This window comes from Lutra lutra, chromosome 9 (genome assembly GCF_902655055.1).
Source record: "Lutra lutra chromosome 9, mLutLut1.2, whole genome shotgun sequence".
NCBI lineage: Eukaryota > Metazoa > Chordata > Mammalia > Carnivora > Mustelidae > Lutra > Lutra lutra.
Window position 1 is genome coordinate 59,303,327 of NC_062286.1, and position 25,221 is coordinate 59,328,547.

The window sequence follows — 25,221 nt, forward strand, 5'->3', positions numbered from 1 at the left end:
TATGTTTTCAAAATATTTTTACTGGGTGCTCCTGTGCTGGATTGCTTGATTGGTTTTTATTCATTATGCTGTCCTTTTCTACTGTATATCCTTTTCCACTATGTCGGATCCCCACAGTGGTAAAGTCAGCAACTTTTTGCCTTTTTTCTCTGTGGAGAGGATATCTGTATCTGCCTATCTGTCTTTCTGCATTAAAGTGTTTTATAAATGGTCCATTACTTAAAATGTCTGTTTTGAGGAACTGTGGGTCAGCACCTCCTTATGTTACCCAGTAGTCTCTCCCTATGCGGACAGGACTCAAAGTCCAACTTTGTAGTTGTGTGACCAGTAGAAGGTCCACTTAACTTCTATTCATAAAATGAGAAAGATAAAATTTGCTTTAAAGTCTTCCAAAGGGTCACAAAAAATAAAGTATAAGTGTATATGTCCATTTTATTGTAAGCTGTTGAACAAAATATATGTATTATTGGTGAAATAGTGTAATTATGTAAGAGAAAACAAAATTTAGAATCAGAAAACTTGGGTTAAGTTCCACTGCTTACTAGCTGTGTGACTTTAGGTAAATCGCTTACACTCTCTGCACTTTAATTTTCTTAAATTTGAAAATAGAGATAATGGTAAAAAGTACCATCACAAGATTTTTGTGAGGAGCAACATAAAGATATGGGGAAAAGATTATACAAAATGCAAAAGCACTGATCATGAAGCTACACCTTAATAGGATTTCCTTAGTGGTAGCTGTTCCATGGATTTTTGAGGAATAAGATATTTTATTCCCTGTTAAGTTTCAGGCTTAAACTTCAAACTTATAGGAACAAATGAAAAAAAGTATTTTGGAGTCAGAAATTGGTCCTGTACAATAAAACAAGTACACTGAATTGATTTTGCAAGAAATATTTGGAAGCTTCAGACTGCTGAATCTGTTGGCCATGCTGAATTTTTTGATGCAAAAATCTGATTCTCTCCTTGATTATTACCTTGTTCTTCTCTTTCTTTTTTTAAGAATTGTTATTTTCAAAAATTTCAAAGCCACAGAGAAGTTCAAGGACAGTTTATGAACACCAGATACCTCTCAGAAACTGTTTTTTAAAAACTAGTATTTTTAAGCCCCACTCCTCTCATACATAACGTTTTCTTTTAGTCCCATAGCTAAATCTGGGTTGATTGGTTTTTCTGACCAATAGTTCTGAAGCATCCAGGCTAACTCATACCAATTATTTTCTTTGTTAATATAGCTATTTGGGGGTTGTACCACCTTAGTGATTTCAGTCACGTACTTTTAAAGACACTAATTCTGTGTAAGTCAGTTCATGCCTCTGAGTGATCCCTTGAAATATGGAATTCTCTGAAAATTAACCTCTAGACTCTAGCCAAAGACATAGCAAACTACCTGCTTAAAAGAAATTTTTGTTCTTGGGATGGCTTTCCCCTGCTCATGCTCTCTCAAATAAATAAAATCTTTAAAAAAAAGAACAAAAAAAACCCAACATTCCAAATGAAACTGAAGTGTCCCTTGACCCCATCTCCAGTCACATTCTCTTTGCCCCAACCCATAATCAATATTTTTAATAAATTTGGTCTGCATTCTTTGAGTACTTCACATTATCTCTGTATCTTAAAAAAAAGTAGGTAGCACTGTTTTATAAACTTAATTTGCTTATATGGTATATTGTATATACGCTGCTTACTTTTTTCTACTCAGCATTGTAACTGGTTTGATATGTAGGAGTTGTCTATTTTTTTTTGACTGCTTTTTATTCTCCCACATGAAACAACCATATTTAATATAGTCATTTCTCCAAATGATAGATTCCTAGGTCATTACTTTTTTCCATTACAGCTATGCCACAGTGAAGATCTATATACATATCTAATAGTGTGACCATTTTGGGGGGCTATATATTATACAAGTTGATCAGAGCATATGTACATTCTCACTCTACTAGGTATTGCGAGAATATTCTCCTGAGTGGTTGTACAGTGCTGCCAACATTTGCTGTTAGATTTTTAAATGGTTGCCAGTGGTATCTTGTTTTGATTTGCATTTCCTAATGTTTGGTCATCTTCTCATATATTTATTAGTCATTAAGGTGTTCTTATCTGACTTTTCCTATTCATTTTTTTTTGCCCATCTTTCTCTTGGGTATTATTTTTCTTGTGTGGATTTTAGATTTTTGCTTAAGCCCTAATCAAACTAAGCCTTTGTTAGTTATATGTGTTGTAAATATCTTTTATGTTAAACAATTTTCAACTTCGATAAAACTCTGGAAATATTTTTAAGTGGAAATTTATGCTAATTTTATGCTTAGTTTTTAGTGTGAGGACCTTGCCTTAGAAAGGATTTGTTTCTTTTTTGAGCCGTTGCTGTCAGTTTTAGTGTACTTAATTGACCATACTATCTATCACAAGTGCAATTTTGAATCTTTTAAAAATACCTGAATTAGATGTTTTAAATGAAAAATATGGTCCTTATTAAATTCTGCTATGTGATAAGAGGTAAAACATTACGTACATAAGTCCAAAGGCTTTTTATAAATTGGACTGTAGTACAAACATTGAGGGTGCTTCTAATACCTTTGTCCCATATACTCTAGCAATCCAGAACTTATGTGTTCATTAAAATACTAAAGCTAGATTTCCTCTTCTCTTTTACAAACTACTAAATCAGGGTCTATTTATTCCTTGATGGGCCAGTCCCTCTTTTATATGCATGGAGCTTTAGTATTTATTTATCCGAGTGTTGTTTCCTGGAATGTCCTTTCAAGTATGGACATTAATGTGACAGCTCAGTACTCAAAAGTGTAAGACTTTGTTTTTTCATCTAGTGTTGCTGGATGTATCATGTTTTGTATCTAGTAATAACATATGCATGAATCTCAGCTTTCATTTAACTCCTTTGGATGTCACTCAAGAAACCTTATCTTTCTTTCACTTGATTTCTTTAGTCATATACATGTACAGTTGATCCTTGAACAATGCAGGGGTTGGGGGCACCCACTCCCCTTGCAGTAGAAAATCCACATGTAATTTTTGACTTTGTAAAAACCTAATAATACCCACTGTTGACTGGAAGCCTTATCATTAACAACAGTAGATTAACACATATTTTGTATGTTACATACTGTGTTGTTGTAGTAAAGCTAGGGAAAAGGTTTTGAAAATCATAAAAGTACATTTCATGCTGTACCATGTCAAAAAATATCTGTAAATAGACCTGTGCAGTTCAAACCCTGGTGTTCAAGAGTCAACTGTATACTCTAGTGACAACTTATCAAAGAAATATCTTAATGTATTATTCTATTTTATTTCATATTGTTTTAAGATAAATCTATTTTATTGGGCAGAATTATGAAACCAAGTCCAGCCTGCACTGGTTTATTCCTTTTCAAGATATTCATTGTTGAAAGAAAGCACTCTAACTATCTGATAGCAGAAATCCTGCTAAGAAACATACTGACATTTGGTCCCTAGGAAATATGAATTTTAAATAATAGTCTTGGCAGTTAGAGTAAGACTGACTGTATGAACATTGCTTCTTTACGCAGTAGAAAGTGAGATTAAAAATAGTTTTCTCTCCAATATCTAGGTTGGTCACAGCAGATGTAGCTTTTTACACTGGAAATCTTCAAGCCTTAAAAGGTCTTAAAGATTTGGACCTAAATATGTCCGAGATCTGGGAACAGAAGAGGTGATGACATACTGGAAAACTGGGTAGCTCATCTGACCATGGGATGTGTGTATTTATGAAGAAAATGTGGATGCCTGTGATTCAAGAACTGAACCTCAAACCCAAAGTGAACTGGGATAGGGGAAGGGGAAAAGGAAACTATCAGTGTTGGGAAACTGGGATTCAGTGGGATCTACAAGGAATGCCATTTTTATGCTTCCTTCAGTGAGGAGTAACTGATCAGGTGTCTATAACATTTTTCATTCTCTCTGGAAACAGACTCAGGTTTCTTTGGACCAAATCCAAAAGAACACATAGCTGTAACACAGCTGTAGTTGACTAGAATGCTCTGTATACTTTATATTAAAAAATGCTTTGCATTTCTTCCAGTGCAATGAAATTCATATGGTGTCCCACCTTATTTAATGATGGTACAATTTAAAATATTAAATCTTAGTCAACCTCTGTAGAAAGTTTTCTCTATGAAAGTAAAGCTGTTTGAAAAATTATTTTTTTACAGATCTTTCTATAAAAAATAAACATCTTTTGATTGCTTGGATTTAGAAATTCAATTTTTGTTTTAGTGACTAATGTCAAGTTTCAGGCCTTGGGTGTCGCGTATTTAATCTTTCTACCACTGTATGTCAACTGGGTAAAGCCTTCCAGAGTAGTCTAAATACTTGAAAGTCTGATCACAGTAATAATTAAAGAATAAGATACTAGCATTTATTTATGCAACTACTAATTTAAATACTTTTCGGAAGTGGTATATGAAAGGCTGCAGTTTAATAGCTGTATTTTTATAAAAGTATCTATGAAGGATTGGTTTGTGGGGCTCTTTTTTCCTTTTTATTTCTAGCAAATACATTTTCATATATTCTCCCTATTTATGAGTTCTCATTTTAACATTTAGATAACATATGAAATATGGCCCCCTTGGGTTCTTATTTTTAAAAGAAGTTACTTTTGACGTGTATATGAACAAAGACCAGGAAGAAAACGGAACTTTTAAAATATAGGCTGCTGTGTTGGGGTCAGAAATACAAGGTGACGAGTAAGTTATTTAAAGATTTTATAATACCTACCTTCAAAACTAGAATCAGCAGCACTCTACAAATGAAAGTGCCTGTGCCTCACCTCATACTGGGATCTTGCCTAACCCTGTCAGAGTGCCTAACCTTGTGGTGATTATGTACAATGAAATAGTCTTATTTTGTGCTTTTCCATTTCCTAAAAGGAAAGCCTGTTTTATCATTACTAAGGTATGTCATTGGTTCTTAAACTGTCTAAAATAAAGCTGTAAAAAATTACCAGACTTTATAAGGCAACTTTTTTTTTTAATAGTATACAGGAAACTTTAAATTACAAGCAGCCTACTCAAAAACAAGTATGGAAAAATTAGAAAATGTAATTAATCTTTAGAGAAAAGCCACAAATTAAATTATCAGCAGGGCTGATTTGAAAGGTTATTCGTGAACATTTTCAGTCACACCAAGAATGCTTTGGGGAAAGGGAACTTTTTATAAAGTTATACCTCCACCCCATCATACTAGAGAACAAGGATGTAAAAGAAATACCCTACCTCTACCCACCCCCAAACTCTTGAGCTGGGAAAAGAAACATCACTTTATTTGTTTTAATAAATGGAGAGTCTGTGGAGAGCATGGCAGGCATCCCAGGCTTAGGGCTAGATGAGAGGTACTAAATACCTTCAGGTTTAATTCCCATGGAAAGAATGATGTGGTTAAGTTTCTTAGAAAAGCAAAAACTAGATGTGTTAGGTAACTGGCCAGTGAGTACTTAAATATTTCAAGAGCAAATCTTCCAACTGGTCCAGTAACTGTTTTGCAAGAGTAAACCATTTTTCATAAACTATTTCATAAAGTTAGCAGTGAAGGTGTACATGTGCACATGGATTGCCTCACAGCTTTATTTTTGAAATCACAAGCAATTCAAAGTGACTGTCACTGAGGCCTCAGTTAAAAGATGTTCCATTAGAGCTGCCCCAGTTTTAAGATTAAATAGTATTGCACTTTAAGATGAACTAACTTTCAGGGTCCTCTTCAAAGAAGAAAAATATTGCTTCCATCTGTGCTTTTCTTCGACTAAAAGCATATTGCAAAAAAAAAACCCTCTACTTTAAAAATTAATATTGCAGGGTACAGTGACATAGTAAAGTACCTGCTGATTTTAGAATCCTAGAGAACATTTCATTATAAGAAACTGTTTAGCCCATAATTAGTATGAAGTGTACACAGTATTTTTCATTTCAGTGGTCCAAGATACGAAGGTTCCCTGATACAATCTTGTTCTCTAATACTGCTCCAGGTGGGATGTCGATTCGGTCACCATGATTTGCAATGATGATAACTGTTCCCTATGTGACAGGGAAGACAAAACAGAAGAGAATATATTTAATACTGCAGCTGAAATGCAACTGATTTTCTTACAATTACCAAATTTATGTAGAACTCCATTTACAATGTAGCAGTTGTACATATAGCAATATTAAACATGAAAAATAATAGGTTAAGGAAAATTTTATGTGTCCCTCTAGGAATCCTGGCAGTAGTTCTAGAGACCTTGCCTCTGTATCAGAGGTGGTACTAGAAGTGAGAAGTAGACCCTGTGCCATAGCATGACTGGCCCTTTGAAAGAACTGCCTACAAGGTCACCAGCATTATCTACCTTCATAAAGATATTGAGGTGCGGGGCACCTGGGTGGCTCAGTGGGTTAAAGCCTCTGCCTTTGGCTCAGGTCATGATACCAGGGTCCTGGGATCGAGCCCCACATTGGGCTCTCTGCTCAGCAAGAAGCCTGCTTCCCCCCTCTCTCTGCCTGCCTCTCTGCCTACTTGTGATCTCTGTCAAATAAATAGGTAAAATTAAGAAAAAAAAAAGATACTGAGGTGCTTGGTTTATATTTACATACAGGTTTGGGTTTTTGTTTTTTAAAAATAGTTTACTAATACATTTTTCATGTCTTAAATGAGACTGTACAGATGAGATAGTATTAGCAGTAAAGTTTCATGTACATGTGTGTATATACACACATAATATCAGCAATAAAGTTCTATATATATATACACATATATACAGGTCTGTACGGTTGACCCTGGAACTCATGTTTGAATGGTCTGGGTCCCACTTACATGCACTTTTTTCAATAAATACAGAACAGTACTGTAAATGATTTTCTTAAAATTTTCTTATCTCTAGCTTCCTCTATTGTAAGAATACAGTATATAATATATATGACCTACAAAATATGTTAATCAACTGTTATTAGTAAGACTTCCAGTCAAAAATAGGCTGTTATTAGTTACATTTCTGGAGAGTCAAAAGTTATACATGGGTTTCGACTATAGTGGTCACTCTCCCCAGCCCCCATGTTGTTCTAGGGTCAACTGTATATAAATATATATATATATATATATATATATACACACACACACACATATATTTTTTTGTTTTCTCAAGATCTTTAAGGAGCTTTACTAAAGGAAGAATAGGAAAAAGCTGTTGTATCTTTGGTTTTGAGCTTTAATACTTATACCCATAGTCCTTCCTATTTCTTAGGCTAGAATGATACTCATCTGAGTACCCAAGTACTGTAGTATGTGAATAAATCTCTATACTGAAGACAACCGATTACTTTAAAAGAATATATTCTATTTAGGGGCGCCTGGGTGGCTCAAAGGATTAAGCCGCTGCCTTCGGCTCAGGTCATGATCTCAGGGCCCTGGGATCGAGTCCCACAACGGGCTCTCTGTTCAGCGGGGAGCCTGCTTCCCCCTCTCTCTCTGCCTGACTCTCTGCCTACTTGTGATCTCTCTCTCTCTGTCAAATAAATAAAATCTTTTAAAAAAAGAATATATTATAATTAGTATAAGTGAAGTTACCATTTTTTCTACTTTCATTCAGATTCAAATAGTCATCTTGGGTGAGCTAATGCTACTTTAATAGTGATTCTCTTTTACAGACTGTCATTTCAATAAAATAGTACCAGTTAAATTACTTGTGTTTGTGGAATACAGCATTCAAATGGAAAGCAAAGTTCCTATATACAACAATTATTATTGTATTTAAACTATGTTGTATATCTATGGAAGATAGTATTAATGCTAAATATTGTGGTAAGCTATTTCATTTTAAAAATGTATTTATGTCTTATAAACATCTGGTATAGATTAAGAAGTATTCTTTAAAATAAAGGTAAATTTAGGGCTAGAAAATGAAACCTGTTTTGTAAAGCTGTAAAAACTATAATTTTCATCAGAACAACACACCTTTAGTGAAACATTCTTGCCAAATGTCACATCTCCTGAAACTGTGAGGTGATCCAATTCAAGCATATCTGGTATACTTTCAAATCTCCTTAGATAATCCTGTACCTGAAAGAAACACATTGTTTCAAGAATGGGTTAACAAAAACAACAAAAAGAAACAGGGATTAACAAATAGTTTAACTGAACTGCAAAAACATTCTGTTTATGGCCAACCTCAGGCCCTCGATGGGAAGAACCCATTTATTAAGCATTTGCTAGATGCTAGATGCTGTGCAGGAGAGACCAGGAAATATGAACACTGTCCCTATAGTCAAGCAATTTATACTACCACTAATCAGAACAGGCATTAATAAATAAAAAGAGGGGCGCCTGGGTGGCTCAGTGGGTTAAGCCGCTGCCTTCGGCTCAGGTCATGATCTCAGGGTCCTGGGATCGAGTCCCACATCGGGCTCTCTGCTCGGCAAGAAGCCTGCTTCCCTCTCTCTCTCTCTCTGCCTGCCTCTCCGTCTACTTGTGATCTCTCTCTGTCAAATAAATAAATAAAATCTTTAAAAAAAAAAAAAATAAATAAATAAATAAATAAATAAATAAATAAAAAGATAAACAACATGCTAAAAGCCCAATGAGTAGTTCAGATTATCTGGAGTTGGAAAGAGATCATCACTGAAGCAAGCCAGACTGGAGCTGGGGTTTATGGGAATATTTCAAAAGTGGAATATTTCATGCACAGCAACAGCTCAGATTATCAGTACAAATGATGATTATGCTATTTCCTTTTATAGGAACTAGACATTATCTTATAGGGCCTTGTTTACTATTTTGCTAAGAAAATTAGAAGCAGTCTGAAAAGTTCCACTGACTTCTACCACAACCCACTTGCCTCCGAGCCCGTTACTCTGTCCCTGCCTAGTACTGGGGTTGGACTCTTTACTCCAACTTAAGGCCAGTCCTTCTTCTGGCCTATTCAAGGATATTGTCCAGTGATTCTCCTTCTTTAGTGTTTTCTCTCGGCATCAATTCCAGTCAATGTGTAAACATCCCATAAATTCTCCCATCTTTAAAAACCAAACAAAACGAACTCTCAAATTTACATCCCTTCTATATGGCTGCAATTGTTTTGTTTTGTTTTTAGGGCAAAATTCTGAATTAGTTATCTACATATCTCTAATTTCTCCTTTTCTCTATTAAATCCCTTCCAGTCAGGATCCAGAACATTTTTTAAAAAAAAATTTTTATTTATTTACTTTAGTTATTTGACAGAGATCACAAGAAGGCAGAGGCAGGCAGAGAGAGAAGAAGGGGAAGCAGGCTCCCTGCTGAGCAGAGAGCCCGATTCGGGGGCTCAATCCCAGGACCCTGGGATCATGACCCGAGCCGAAGGCAGAGGCTTTAACACACTGAGCCACCCAGGTGCCCCTCAGGCTCCAAAACTTCTATATTGATAATCCTACTGATGAATTCTCATTGATCCTGAACCATTCATCTTACTTGAATCAACAGCAGCACTTGACATAGATGATCACTCCCTCTTTCTTGAGACATTTTCTTAATTTGGCTTTTAGGACTTACACATTGATGGTTTTCTACCACCAATTCCTCATCTGTAACTCCTCAGTGACTTTTGCTGCTTCCTCTACCTCATCCCCATCCTCTAAGCCTTGGACTATCTTGGGGGATAGTCCTTTTACCTCCTAAGTGATACCTATCTCATGGCTTTAAATACCAGTATGAACAGAGGACTCTCAAATTTACCTGTCTCCTCTGATCTAGAAACAGTCTAATAAATTTGAAGGTCTAATAAGTACAGTATCTCCATAATTGAAATCCCCATCCTGTTCCCCTAAACCTACTTTCCCCATCTCCATAAATGGCAGGAAATTCCACGCTTCCAGTTGCACAACCTAAAAACCATGCAATCATCCTTAACCTTTTTTCTTTTGCACTCCCATCTCATCCAAGAGCAAATCCTATAGGTACAACTTTCAAAATATCTCAGAATGTCAACATATTTTCATTATTTTCACTGCCATCACCCTGGTCAAAGCCACCATTTCCTCTTGCCAGGATTCCTACAACAGCCAATTCCCTAATCTCTCTGAATCTACCCTCATTCGGCAGATTAGTCATTTCACCCCTTAGCTTGCAACTTCTTTGATGGTTTCTCCATCCGCCAGGAAAAGAAAAAGCCACCCACATTTCCAATATTCAGTTACAAAGTTCTACATATTAGGACTGTTTCCTGTCTGCCCAACTACTATCCCCATCTCTCACTTACTTACTCTGCCCCAGCCATTTTGTGCTTTGTAAAGTCCCTAAAACATTTTCTTCCTCAGAGCAACTAGCCATGCCCACTTAGACCCGGGTTCTGAATTTGGGTAGCTAACGTTCTTATCTCCTGCAGAGTACTGAAGAGGCTACGAAGAGTGAGGGGGAAATGAAGAGGGAAGGGTGAGGCTACGTAGAAAAATGGCTGGGGACCCTGGGTGGCTTAGCTGGTTAAGCATCTGCTTTCGGCTCAGGTCATGATCCTGGGAATGAGCCATGTCAGGCTCTCTACTCAGCAGGGAGTCTGCTTCTCCCTCTCCCTCTGCCTACTTGTGCTCTCTTTCTGTCAAGTAATCTGTTTCTAAGGGAAAAAAAAAAAAGACAAGAAAGGGAACAAAGAAAAATGGCTGGCAGTACCCTCTCACGATGTAGGAAGATGGTGGGTCTTTGTACCACTGGGATTTTCCCAGCTCAACCAGGCTGGTAAGAGGCACCCAAAACAGGGAGAGTCCTTAAAGTGCCTGATGTTATCCTGGAAACTGCAACACAGCCACAGGACCCAGAGTCATTCCCCATCAATATAAGAGGCAGTACATACCTCCCCACCAAGTGGCACGAACCCACAACCAGGATTAGAATAGACTTGGGCCTTAGCAGGACTCCAGGCCAGCCACAAAGGCTTACTCAGTCACACTTCATTAACCTCAGGATATCTGATGTGATGAAATGTTTCGAATTTCGCTTATCATGGTAGGGTGGGGTTTTCCTATCCTTGCCATGAATGCTTTTCACCCCAGATACCTGCATGGTGCACTCAATTTCTCAGTGAGACCATCTCTGGCCATGCAGTGTAAAATTATACCAACACTACCCCCCCACACATTCCCTATTCCTGCTTGGTTTTTCTCCAAAGCATTTTCTACCACTTGACATACATTTGCTTATTATCATTTTTACCCTGCTAAAATACTCATAAAGGCAAGGATTTTAGTCCATTTTATTTACTGCTAACTCTGCAGCACCTGGAACACTGCCCAGCACATGGTAGGGGCTCAATATTTGTTAAAACAGAGTTAACATTCTCCCACTGATGAAAGCAGTGAATAGTTTTACAGGAGACATAAAGTAAAACGTCCCAAAGTTAAATGTTCTTTTCCGCTCTTTAGCAATCAGATTTCGAAAGTAAGTTACATCTTTATCTTTTATGGTTGATTCCCTTTAAAAGACCTCAAAGAGGAATTTAATAGGTCAGCAGCTGAGACTGTAATTAGACCCCAATTCACATCATTCCAACCTTTTTTATACTTACATATTTAAGAACTACAAATTTACATATATATCTATAATTACGTACCTTTGTAAAAGAGCTGCCTAATTTAACCAAGGGGACTGTAGGAAATTCCCGCTTTTCACTCATTGTCAAAGATCCTGCGTTAAGGCTATAGAGGTTTGACATCACGAGCAAGAGATCTGATGTGGTTTTGACAGGTAGAAAGCGGCTCCTAGGAACATTAATACCTAGAGAGTTCTCAAAACTTTTTATGGCTGCCCCTACTGCAGTTTCTAACTGAATGACATTCAGGCCTCCATCCAAAGTCTGTAAGAAAGAAAAGGGGGCAGGGGGAGAGGAGAAATAGGTTTTAGCAACTTAGTTCCATGTAGGCCAGTTAATATTTGGGGAGTGGTCTCACAGATCCACTGAAGGAGACAGAATTTTGAGAAGTGACATTTAGCAAGTACCTAAATGTCAGGTACTGGTGCTTAGACGTACATGGTTTTTATTTCAGCATCGTAACATCTCTGTTTAGTCATGTTTCCATTTTACAATAAAGAACCGATGGTTCACAGAAAATTCATGCAAGATGCCTGTGGCCAACACCTTTAAGTGTCAGAGCAACAAGCCCAAGGTAGGTTTTCTACTTTTGGGCCCCGTGCTCTTGCCACTACCACAGCCTTATGTCAAGAAAGAGCACCAAGGCTTGGCACAGTAAAGAGATGGGTGTTAACTCTGAAAGACAGGACCAGGAACTGGAGTGACTTACTAGGCAAAAAAGAAGGACCTGTGAATAGATGGGCCAGAGAGAGGGGCAGTGGATCTATGTGTAGCCTACCTACTGTGATCTTAGGAATAAGGAGGCTAGGGTTGCACCTCTGGCTTACCTTTGGATTCACAATGATCTCCATATCAATAGCATTTTGTTCCTGCAGTCTTTTAACTGCTGCAAGAGAGATCCACAGGTTGTTTGTGTTAAATATTTTGAATTTTGACACAGACTTGAACTCATCAACATGTGCTTTTGGCACTTGAGCGATTTCCACCAGTCTCAATTTGCCTTCATACTGGGTAAGTGTGCCACCCTAGAAAGGCAGAGAAGAGTGTGTAAGTACTCCACATCTCTCCCAGTCACAACCATACCACACTATTTCTAGTCTGTGAAAGTGTTAGAGAAAAGACACTGATGATAAAATCCCCCAGAAATAAAAAGTTTTGGCATTGATTCAATCTGTGATACACAGCAACATACATTTAATGGTAGAGCCAAAGAAAATATTCAGGTTGTCATTTTATACTGTAAACCCACCCTCTTGTCCACAGTAAAAGCCCTGGGAGTACAGCAGAGTCTTCCTCGCTTTTCGAAGGTCTACAGGAACAGCTATTCCTCTCATTCCCAAACCACCATCCATCACTAAAGAACTAGTTCTACTCCCTCAGACTCTGCTCTGACTCTGGGATAAGAAGAGAAAAAGGAAGACAGAGGCACAAATGGGTTAGAAGTGACCCCCTGAGTAGCCTCAGCTTAGAGATGTCCTTACAGTCATGAGGCCAGAGCAGTGTGTGGAGAGGGGGAAATTTATGCACGTGTCAGGGGGCATCGCAAGACACATAGAACCCAACAAAGAGACTAACCATTTTAGTATTCACACACTGCCCATTTCTCTCACTCCCTGTGGCTAAGTAGTAAAACCTTGTGTACCATTTCATGACCACTAAACATGCAAAGTTAAACATTTTTTTTTGGCAACTACAGAGATATTGCAGTGATGAAAAAAAATACATATAAAAATGCACAGGTAGAAACAGAAATAGTAAATTTTCACTAAAAGGAAAAATGAAATACTTTTAAGCACCAAACTAGAAGAATATCAAAGGTTTGAACAAAACATTTGAAAGTGTTTTGACTTACCCTATAAATATATGTGAAACTGTTTTCAGTTAAAATAGTCCATATGGATTATTCAACAATACTGTTAAATCTCAATTTATTTCAGGTGGAACTTAAGGTACTCTACAGAATACTATCTCACTCTGTCTTAACAATAGATTAATGTGTTGTTTTGTTTGCCACAGAAACTTACCAATTAAAAAAAAAAGGATCTGAACTACATAACCTATGCAATGTGAAGATGTGAATCCCCGAACTGCTTCCTCTCAGTATTTACCTTTACATCTGCACGTGTTTTATTTGTGACTTCCATGACAAATTCACAGGGTTTTCCATTGGGTGGGTTCATTAGATGATTAAGAATATAAAGATCCACGGTGGCACCCAGATTATCTATGTTAGACACAAAAATATACTCTTTGCCTTCTCCTATAAGGGTGTCGAGCAAACCAGAGTTGTAGAAACTGGCGTAAATATCACCATGACCTGGAGGGTACCATGCTTCTGTATTTTCCCCTGAGTATGAGACATCCTTTGCTACAGGCAGTAGAGATTCTTTATTAATCCTTGGGTACCTTTAAAAAAAAAAAAAGCACACACACACACACACAAAAACCCAAGGTCTTTTTCAGTATCAAGACCTTCAAGTAAAACAGTACGTTTAAAGTTAAATAAAACTTCCCTCCTTTTCAGTCTATCAGTAGTAATTTAATCAGAGGTAAATCCATTTAAGAAAATCTCTTATCTGTGTTGTCCAATAATCAGTTTCCTAGATCATAATATTTGCTGCAAAAAAAATTTCCAGCGTCATAAAGATGGGAGGACACCTAATACTTCTAGAGTCTTAATAGATTTTACGATACTATAAGAGGAAATACACATTAAATAAATTTCTCAAACTTCTTTGGTTATGGAATTATTCTTTTCCCTCCAACTTTGGAAAAATCTGCCCATTCTTACAAACATATATTCAGGGGTGGTGCTCTTTCTTTCCCAAAATGTCAACAGCAGATTAGTGCTCAGGGACATTTGCTCCCTACCGCTAGTGAGAACAGGTGTGGGGACTGGCAGTGGGAGCAGGGGTAACAGAGGAGCCAGCACTAAGAGACCAAGCACCAACCAGAAGATGGAGGCAGAGCACCTGCAACACGTCAAGTGTCCATGAAAAAACAGATTAAAACAACAAATGGTAAAACTTTCAGAATTACCTGTTCTGCACAAGCCCATATAGACCCATATTCATCCCTAGATGGAAAACTTAGTTCCCTAGTTGCCTTGGCTTTATCCAAAGTCATCATCTGAGTCCCTTTCTACAGGCATATCTTGGAGATACTGCAGGTTCTGTTCCAGACCATAGCAATAAAGCAAATGTTGCAGTAAAGTGATTGAAGTAAATGTTTTGGTTTCCCAGTGCATATAAAAGTTATGTTTACATTATACTATAGTCTATTAAGTATGCAGTAGCATTGTATCTAAAAATATATACATACTCTAATTTAAAAAAATATTTCATTGCTCAAAAATGCTAACCATCATCTGGCTTTTTAGCAATTCATAATCACTGATCACAGATCATCATAACAAATACAATAATAAAGAACACATTTGAAATACTGTGAGAATACCAAAATGTGTGACACAGACACAAAGTTAGCAAGTGCTGTTGGAAAAGTGGCACCAATATCAACAGACTTACTTGCTCAATGCAGGGGTATAACAATCTTCAACTTGTGGGAAAAAAAAAAGGCAGTATCTACAAAGCACAGTTGAAGTGCGATCAAACAAGGTATGCCTACCCTTACTTTCCTTTCCTCAAAGTGGAACATTTTTTCCAGGATTTATTAAATTTCCCCCAAGCCTTTACAGGATGTTGAATAAATTTCTTCCCATATGAAAGAAGATTATTAATACTGTAGAACATATAAAAATTTTCATAGACCCAAATGGAGCCCAAATATGCCCTCAGAAAACAAAGACCTATGTCATCTTCAAATATTCTGGACATGGAACAAGCAGATTCTCTCTTAGGAAGAATCAGAGAGTGATTATAACAATCACCTATCAACAAACAAGTGTTCAGCCTTTAAAGACACTGAAGATTTGCAAACATGAGTTTTTGGCACATGTGTATCTTGAGGCTGCTGTATTTAAACAAGACAAAGCAAACTTTGTTTCCCGGGTGTAACACTCTCCAGAATTTTTTTTTTTTTTAAAGATTTTATTCATTCACCTGACAGAGAGAGATCACAAGTAGACAGAGAGGCAGGCAGAGAGAGGGAGGGAAGCAGGCTCCCCTGCTGAGCAGAGAGCCCGATGCGGGACTCGATCCCAGGACCCTGAGATCATGACCCAAGCTGAAGACAGCGGCTTAACCCACTGAGCCACCCAGGCGCCCTCCAGAATTTTTTTATTTTTATTTTTTACTTACGGTACCTGCTTTGATTAAAAGTGTAAATTTTCACACGACAGTGATTGTACTTCTGTAGTATTTTTTTTGTATCTTCATCCGTGTTGAAAGAGTTCATTAGAACAAGAGGAACATCTGTATTGTAGGTTTTGTTCAAATGCTAGGGAGGAAAATAGTAATCAGACTACCCAAACCTACTTTTCTTTCACTTAAAAATGTAAACTCATAATGGTTAATCACAAAGTATCCAAAACATCACCTATATGTAGCCAAATACAAATATTTAGCATAAGCTGGACATTTTGCTAAGCCAGGGACTTGCTCATTAAATCACAATCCTATGAGACAGAAACTATTGTCTGCAATATACAAATGGCTGAACTAAGGGCCAGAGAGGCAGCAGGTCACCAGCAGAGCCGGGATACCCCAGGCAATCCAACTCTGGAGTTGTGTGCCCAGCCAGTGCCCTGTGGCCTTACTGGGCAGGCAAATGCTGACGAAACATTTACTCTATGTTCAGAGCACAGTGGGGAGGAAAGTACAAATGTTACAAAGACATGGTTCTCTAGTCTCAGGATTAATGTCAAGAACTGTGAATCACACCCCAACCGAAATCTTTTCCATCTCTGGGAAGAGTTAAGAGGCAACACAGAGTGAAGAAGAAAACAGGTTCTCAGAAGTCAAACAGTCCTTTGTTCACATAGGGAATCTTGGGCAAGTAATCAACCTCTCTGTGCCTTGGGGATGATAATATAAAGAGTACTTATCTTACAGAGTTGTTGAGAGGAACAAATGAGTCAATTCACAGAATAATACTGTGTCTAGTACATGCTAGATGAATGTTAGTCACTGCTGCTGCTGGTGTTACTACTGTAGCTGCCAGCACTGTACACTAGACACGGACACTAGACACAAAGAGATGAAGAAGACTGCCCCTGAAGAACTTATGGTCCACGATTAACGACTTTATCATAAGAGAGAAGGCAAGGACAGTTCTTAGCATCCATGGCTGCCAACCAGAAGGGGTTAATAAAACCAGATCATCCCAGCTGTGATGAAGGCTGCCATCAGAAAGAGGCAGGACAGTGGTGGGGCGATCAAAGGAGAATCCAAAAAGATCCAGAGATTTCAACAACCACATATGCTATTTAAAGATCAAAAGCTTCTATTTTACATCACCCTCCTTAGGGTGCCCTTGGGAAAACCAAACCTTTTTATATACTAATAAACTAAAGATAGCAAGCTCCTTGACTAGCTCAAATCCACATCTGTTATTTTATAAGGTAACATTTATAATAACCTAAACCTGGTTTTAGTAGTTCATGAGAAAGGCTGAATGTAAGTTACTCACTTCAATCTGCTGAACGGTCAGATCCAAAAAGGTATTTTCATTCCTCACACCGATCAGACTTTTTGGGCCTTTGCAGCCCATGCTGGTTCCCAAACCTCCATTGAGTTTCACCACCACCAGCTTGTTCAGCACGGAAGATATATTGTCAGGTAAGCCTCTGGCCTTTATCTTTTCATAGGGTTGAATCTGAAATTTAAAAATTTACAGAATTCAAATAGCTTTATGAGAAGTTAAATTCAGTCAATCACAGGGTTATTTCCATGTGTCCTTAAAGAATTCTGCTTTTCTCCACGGAAAGTTTCAACTACATTCCCTTTAATATCGCAAGTCCTCCTGGTACAAAATCAAATTCCTTATAGGCAACTGCTCTTGCACAAAGTAGTTCAGTGGTTCATTTACATTACAATGAAGGACAAGAAGGGGGAAAAGTTACAGTCTACAAATATTTGTCTGGCTGTTGAGGACATCTAAGTCACTTGGACTACATATAAAAATTTAGAATTCCCCATTTGCACTGGTATAGTAAATGGGGTACGCAAAACTCATTCTGGTGGTGTATGGATCTACTTCAATTCTGGAAAAGTATATATACTTCTTCAAGGAGGCAGAAACCAAAACCTAAATGTTCCTTGCCTTTCTCCTCCATTCAAAAGTAAGTCTTCAGAGGAAGAAGTGGCATGCTGTTTTTATCATATTTCTAGGTATGTATCAAGGACAGAATTCCTTAAAAATTTAACTCTCAGGGATTACTGTATAGAAGGTCAAATTGGAAAATTGTGTTCTCACTGCTCCAAATAATATCCTGATGGGGTAGTAAAGGTAAGAACTAAGGCTGAAGAGAATCCCTTCCTCCATGGACCCTCTCTATTTCTGGGAGCACAGAGCATTACTCTTCAACTTCTCCCTCCTAGGACAGGAACAACCACATAATGGGAGCCCAAATTCTTTTCTTCAAAGCAGAGGTACAATCAAGTCTAAAGATCTTACAGCAAGAATGAAAGCTTTTGAAAAGATCACAATATATTCTCTAACCATTTATAGGGCTTTTTGTTGTTGTTGTTGTTGTTATCCTTCTTTAATGGAATACATCATCAAATGTACTCTTCAGTTATATCATCATGGTGTAGGACACGTAACAATTGAGGGGACTGAAAAAATACCATAGAGTAAGTGCTCACTATGAGCTAAGCTGTTTTTGTTTTGCTGCCTATAAAGGCTGTGTGGATGGGTGGTGGATAAAGTCTGTAATTGGGAAAGGAGTTGATGGACTCACATTCCAGTGACTAGGCTGTGGAGACAAAAATCCATTTATGCTTGGTCAAACACACATACATGTCCTATGTCGACTCCTGGCCACATGATTTCTGCTCTTCGCAGTTCTCCCTACACAAACTAGTCTGGGACTCTTATTTCATCTACCCTGCAAGACACTCTGTTAACTGCCCACTGCAGATGAATGCACTTTTTGCTTGGTGTAAATGCTGAGAAATAAGCACTCTTCTCTAAGACTCTTCACTGACTACCACCTAATTATCACTCATTCTGAATTAGTTCCTAATGTGGTAGGACCATCAATCTTCCTGGTAAGTGCCACTAAGCAGTCTTCAGCAGTCACTCATACTTAAAAGAGGGCTGGTGACAGGGAAAGAGAGAGGAGGGGTCAGACTTGGGGGTACCATGGCCCTCAGTGGGTGCTTTCCAAGTACTGGGATGCTAACCACCAAGGAAAAGGATGATGGGGAGGCAGGAAAGAACACAGATTATACCAGTTGCTTCTCCAGAAGCTCTTAGTCCGGGTGAGGACAACATATGGATGATAACAACTTGGGATACCCAACACACACACAAAGTGCCTGTGACCCAGTTGACTGGTATTCCTGGAAAGATGTTTTGATCCCACTGCCATGAACACCGTTTCTTCAGCATGTCAAAAAAACCGGTAATATTGCTTGAGAGAAAAAGTCCAATTTAAGTCCTATACTACAGGAAAAATAAGAGGAGATAACAGAGCTGGAACTTGTCACCCTAATATAATATGGCAGTTTATAATCCTTTCATCAGCAGGGCTATTGAAATCAACCAGTCAGTAAAAGGAATGCCACTGTGATACAATGGCTTCAAATAGTCTATTATTAGTTAGGAGAATTTTTTGGGCATGTTACATTTACTCAAAAGAGTTAGCAAATGGAACCAAACCAATTATTTTCCAATTATCTTTTAAAAGCCAAGAATTTCCATTTAGCAGTTACTTTTGACTTCCAAATAAGAATCTAATATTTACAGAGGGCTCAAAAGGGTGTGAAAATTTAACTAAAACCCCCCAGAGCCCATGCATTCATTTTAGGTAAAATTATTAGTTCAGAAATATTTTTACCTATTTAATGCTTCCTTTAATATACCTTTAAAAACTAGAATACATAAAAGAATTTTTTTTCTACATATGGTGAGATAGGCCTACATTTCCCAATTTTACCTGAAAGATTTTCATTATGAAACACCATACATTCAAGTTTATAAAATACATACAGTCAGATAACCTAAATAAAAAAATACTGCCATAACTTAGAAGCTTCCTTGAGTCTGTTCCTGATCACATTCCTCTTCCACGCCAGTATAACCACATCTTGACGTTTATACTTTAGTTTTATCACCTATGTATGTATCCATAATAATAATATTTTACTTAATTTTGTCTCTAAACTTTTGACTTGCTTCTTTAATTCAGTGTTATATTTAAGAATTCACATTAACGCATGAAGCTATAGTAATTACTTTTCACTGCCATATAGTATTCAATTTATATATCCATTAAAAGAAACAAAACTGTCATTACTCACAGATGATATGACTTTATATAAAGAAAATCCAAAGACCCTACAAAAAAATTATTAGACTAATGTGAACATAGCAACATTGAAGATACATGGTCAATATTTTAAAAACAACCACTTTTAGAATCCTTGGACTCTGCTAGTGGGAATGTAAAGTGGTGTGTAGCTGTTAAAGAAAAAAGTATGGTGGTTCCTAAAAAAATTTTAAATAGAATACCATAGATCTACCAAGTCTACCTATGGATATATATACCCCAAAGAACTGAAAGCAGGTCCTCAAAGAGATGTTTATACACTCATCTTCACTGCAGCATTATTCACAATAGCCAAAAAGTGGAAGCGACCCAAATGTCCATCAACAGATGAATGAATAAAGCAAAATGTGGCATATACATACAATGGAGTATCACTCAACCTTAAAAAGGGAAAGAAATTCTGATGTGTACTACAACATGAATAAACCTTGAGAATATGTTAAAGTGAAATAAACCAGTCACATAAAAAAAAAAACAAAAAACAAAAACCCAAACCTAAATACTTCTATGATTCAACTTATATGAGGCACCTAGAATAGTCAGATTCATATGGACAGAAAGTAGAACAGTGGTTCCTAAGGACAGGGGTAGGGAGGAATGAGGAGGTGTTTAATGGTAACAGTTTTAGTTGTGCAAGATCAAAGAGTTCTGTGAATATACTTAACGCTAATGAATTGTATGTTTGGAAATGCTTAAAGATGGTTTAAAAAGATGGAACTATTTCTACATATAATGAAGAATTAGGATTAAAAAGGTACCTTTCATTACACTATGAAAAATAACAAATTCTTAGGAATAAATCTTAAAAAGCTAGGAGAGTTCTACACTGAATATAAAACATTTTTGAGAAAAGTTAAAAGACAAATTCAGGGATGTATTTATCATGTTTACAAACTAGAAGACTTACTAATGTAAAAATGTCAATTCTCACAAACTTACCAATGCAAATAATCAATCAAGCAAATAATGTAAATTGGATTATATCTTAATTCTAACCTTTAAAGAAATGTTTGGTATACTAACATGCATAGCATTAAAGTGAGTTTTGGGAGCCATGTTTAATTTTTAGCTATTTAATTCCCTTTAGGGCATGCATCTTTAAGAAAAAACACTAACAGAAATTTTTCACTTCCTGTGAAGATGAATTAAAAACCAAAAATCATTTTGTGCCTAAAATTTCACCAAAAGGAAAAAAACCTCCAAAATCATACATATTTAAGATAAATAATCTCTGATTCACACACCATAAAGAATATAAAATTCATGAAAAGTATTTAAAGAAAAAGTTCATTTTGTTCACACCAAGCTTAAAAATATGCATTCTATTAGACTACTTTAAGATCATTCCTTATGACTGAATCTATAGAGGCTACATAAATTTTTTCTTGTATCCTAAAACCCTATTCTAGGATAGTGAAAGAAGCTGCCAGGCCTCGTAACGATTTTAGTATTAAGCCATTTGACTTTCACCCAAATACATATCAAGTATACTTTTAGTTTTAATTCCGATCTCCCCGAGCTTGTTATCTTAAGAACCTGAGTTTAAATTTTAAATGTAATTCTGAATTACTTTTCAAATATTTGGTATGAAATAAAATGAAATGATTCATACCTAACATCAAGTTCCAAAACTGAGTTAATAAAGACTTTTGGGCACAAGCCCAGGCAACTCACAAGTAGAAAGACTTGTTTACCATCAAGCTGAGTGGCCAGAACGCTCTGTTTAGTGCCACATTTAGAACCCTCCACCCCACGCTGAGGAGTCACCGCACCTCTACAAATGTCAAGGAACCATGGTTTTCTGTGAGGTGCTTTCAGTAATACCACTCATCTTGCTCTATCTGATCTTTAGTAGTTAATTAAAAACAGGCCTCAATGAAGAACTTGACTGTCAGCAAGAAGAGGACTGAGCAGAACCATGGAGGGAAAGGGAAGAAGAGTCACAAGGTGTGAAGTAACAGTTGTGATGAGGGGAGAGGGATCCAGAATGGTTAGGCTGTATTACTACTGGAACCCTTCATTGGGCTTTTTTCACTTATGTTTCATGACTTATATCCACCCGACCCTCACAGAAACAGACACAGACACACACATGTGCAAAGAAAGGTACTATCGTTTGATTCCAGGAAGCCAGGACACTTTCTGTCTAAAGTTTCTTACTGGTTAAATTAGGCAGTAAGCCCTGCTTTCCATCACATAAACCACCTTATATGCCAACACAAGTCCTTTCTGTTGGTGGTGCTGTCTGTCCACACCCTCACCAGGGACCTCACCAAGCAATCCCACAGAGTTCAGTTCAGTTCCACAAACCAAGGGGATCTGTGTTAGAAACTAGTTGCTTGGCAACAGCTGAAGTTACCCCGGACACACCTAAGTCGCAGAGACATTTTTAGACCAGCCCCTCACTCTCCTCTTTTCAGCTGCCCCAGGAGAATGCACAAAGACATCTACTCATGCAAAGATGGGTGGTGTTCAGAGATGACAGGGGGTACCACTCACTGACAGACTTGGCCTCAATGTAACTCTGACTCAACCACTTCAATCAATCACTAGAGCAATCGTTATGCTCTCAATATTGGTCACCCTCTTTCTCTTTCTCCCAGACATGAAGAGAATTCAGTGTTGAAAGAAGACCTGTACTGCAACTAAATACACAGTAGGGCAACCATGAAAGGTGAAGTGGAGCAAACCCTGTGAGGCTCCCTACAATAGATGCACACAGGAGGCTAGGCCACTAGTGCTCTCTCCTCCTGGGAGAAAAGAATTGGTCAAATACCCGACTTCCTCTGGGCGGTGAACAAAAGAAAGTAGTTGGAAATGTACTAAATGAACGTGACTTAAACAAGATTCTTCCCTGTAGGATGTCAATCTAGTTTTTCTGCAAAAACTGAAAGATTTTTAAGAAGACCTTTTAAAAACAGTCTACCATGATCTGTACCTTGCCAAGTCTGTTCACAACTTAGTTTCCAGTTAGAAGAAAAGCTGAATTCATCACACTGTCATGGACACACTGTTCCCATTAGCAGTAGTATAACCCAGTTCTTGGTAGCATATTTGTGCTATTCCTGGAGGCAGTGCCAAATACCCAAAACAAGCTAACAGTACCTGCCCTGTTACAGTTCACAAGGGTATGATTATTGCAATCTGAAAGATTTTTTTTTTCCAACAAAAGCAAGTTCTCCTGAAAGAAAACGAACTACATAAATAGTTAAACAAGTTTGGAATGATGTTCCATATGTACAGGAAATAGTCTAAGAACATAAACTTATTCACAAAACCCTTATTACCGCATGGTGTCTGTGTGCCACGTTCAATGCCAGGCATTTTCACATATCATCTCTTCATTTCACATTTCTAAAGATAATGATTAAAATCTGGGTCACCCAAAAGCTCCTACCCATTAATGACACACCTAAACCACAGATTTTTTTTTTCATCTAAAGAAGAACTGGCAAATCATATATGTTATCACATGGTCCACCAACAAACTCACCAACAGCCCCTCAGCCACCAAAATAAGCTCAACCCCTATTTCATAGGGCAAATAAAAACCATCATATATGGGAATGCTCTCAACTTCCTGCCACCAGATGCTCAGAACCTTCCTGTACCTCCATCTGTTTCTTCCCCCTCCTTCCTTCTGGTTACAGGAGGCTGACCTGGTAGGCAAGCTGTCTGCCAGTGCCCACGTCAGGAATCTATGTCACCAATCATCCAGTCTCTCTGGCAGCTTCTCCTCTCTATTCCCTTCCATTGACATGGACATATTCAACCTCTGTCATCTAAAAACCAAGAAAGAAAACAACAGTCCATTCACTCGCTCATCCTTTTCTTCACCCACATCCCTTTCGTCTCCCTCTTCTTAGAGGCAGGGCTTCCTGAAAAAGTTGCTGCACTCACCTCTGCTTCTTCACCTCCCATTCTTCACTCACCCACTGTAATCTCTAAGGCTCAAGGAATTGCTTCTAACAAGGTCATCCACATCCTCTTAACTGAAATCCTTTCAATGACATCAATTCTTCTCTTGGGGGGGAGCTTGGGTGGCTCAGTGGGTTAAGCCTCTGCCTTCGGCTCAGGTCATGATCTCAGGGTCCTGGGATCGAGCCCCACATCGGGCTCTCTGCTCAGTGGGGAGCCTGCTTCCTCCTCTCTCTCTCTGTCTGCCTCTCTGCCTACTTGTGATCTCTGTCAAATAAATAACTAAAATCTTAAAAAAAAAATTCTTCTCTTGGGTGCTCAGCTGTAGTTGATGTAATTGACCACACATTCTATCTTGATATGCTCTCTTCTTGACTTCTGAAACACCACATTCTATTTTCCCCTCTTTCTGCCCGTTCCTTTTCAAACCCTTTCTAGGTAGACCTCCTCTTCCAAGGCAATCTGCTCCAATCCCATGGCTTCATTCATTCACTCCCGTCTCTATGACACCAAGACATACCTAGCTGCTAAGCCAGGAGACTCTTCACATCTGATCAATGACCACGGCCTGTGAGTCTCATGAAACTGTCCGTGCTTCCAGTCAGCATCCTGCTCACTTCTCATCTATGTTATTGCAGTGGTTGCCTCTATGATCTCCTCATCTCCCTTCAATCCACCTTCACCTTGTAGGTAGCAATCTTTTAGAAAAGAACACTTGAATTTCTCTCCTTATTACATCATTCACAAAATAAAGCACTGACACGGCATGGCAGAGATTATTAGCTGCCTTCCCCACTGTCATTTTTCCCCTTCTACTTAAGAACCCTGATTTTCAGCTGGACGCACCACCATCCTAAATAAAAGATTACATTTCCCAGCCTCCCTTGCAATTATTTGTGCCCCAGTTGGATGAAGTGTAAGTGAAACATTTCCAGGAAGTCTCTGAGAGTGCCGGGGCATGCCCTTCTTCCTCCTTCCTGCTGTTTAAAATGAAAACATGCTGACTAGAGTTCATTCAAGCAGCCATCTGGGATCACAAGGAGATATGCTACAGACAGCAAGAGTGGCAAGACAGAGAAGCCCAGGTTCCTGATGACCACCATGCTGCCATACTAGCTCTGGATTGCCTCTCTCTAGATTTGTTATTCTGAGTTTCACTATTAGATGTAGCTGACTCTAATCCTAACTGGAAGACATGGTTTGCAAAGTGCTTGATGATTTAGCCCTTTGTGCCTTGCACTGTCTCCTCTCCTATTCTCCCTGATATGCTGTGCTCCAGAAACATGGAGTGGTG

General features: G+C 38.0%; 2 protein-coding genes and 1 long non-coding RNA gene across 9 annotated transcripts in view; 2 read left to right on the plus strand and 1 right to left on the minus strand.

Annotated features, from left to right (window-relative positions):
- VPS54 (VPS54 subunit of GARP complex) overlaps positions 1–4,977 on the plus strand; it is a 111,567-nt gene extending 106,590 nt beyond the window's left edge. For all 4 annotated transcript variants that reach the window (XM_047746466.1, XM_047746464.1, XM_047746468.1 and 1 more), the window contains one exon: positions 3,587–4,977. In XM_047746466.1, coding sequence (XP_047602422.1) covers positions 3,587–3,692 — 106 coding nt within the window. In that variant the 3' untranslated portion in view covers positions 3,693–4,977. The remainder of the gene's footprint in view (positions 1–3,586) is intronic.
- LOC125109475 (uncharacterized) lies at positions 7–1,461 on the plus strand. The gene is made up of 2 exons (XR_007130243.1): positions 7–980; positions 1,041–1,461. It is a non-coding gene; the product is annotated as an uncharacterized LOC125109475 (long non-coding RNA).
- Positions 4,978–5,567: 590 nt separating the features above from the next.
- UGP2 (UDP-glucose pyrophosphorylase 2) overlaps positions 5,568–25,221 on the minus strand; it is a 76,654-nt gene continuing 57,000 nt past the window's right edge. For all 4 annotated transcript variants that reach the window (XM_047746470.1, XM_047746469.1, XM_047746472.1 and 1 more), the window contains exons 4-10: positions 17,144–17,329; positions 15,819–15,952; positions 13,663–13,960; positions 12,382–12,579; positions 11,576–11,818; positions 7,957–8,061; positions 5,568–6,044 (exon numbers count right to left, since the gene is read on the minus strand). In XM_047746470.1, the coding sequence (XP_047602426.1) occupies positions 5,937–6,044; positions 7,957–8,061; positions 11,576–11,818; positions 12,382–12,579; positions 13,663–13,960; positions 15,819–15,952; positions 17,144–17,329 (1,272 nt within the window). In that variant the 3' untranslated portion in view covers positions 5,568–5,936. The remainder of the gene's footprint in view (positions 6,045–7,956; positions 8,062–11,575; positions 11,819–12,381; positions 12,580–13,662; positions 13,961–15,818; positions 15,953–17,143; positions 17,330–25,221) is intronic.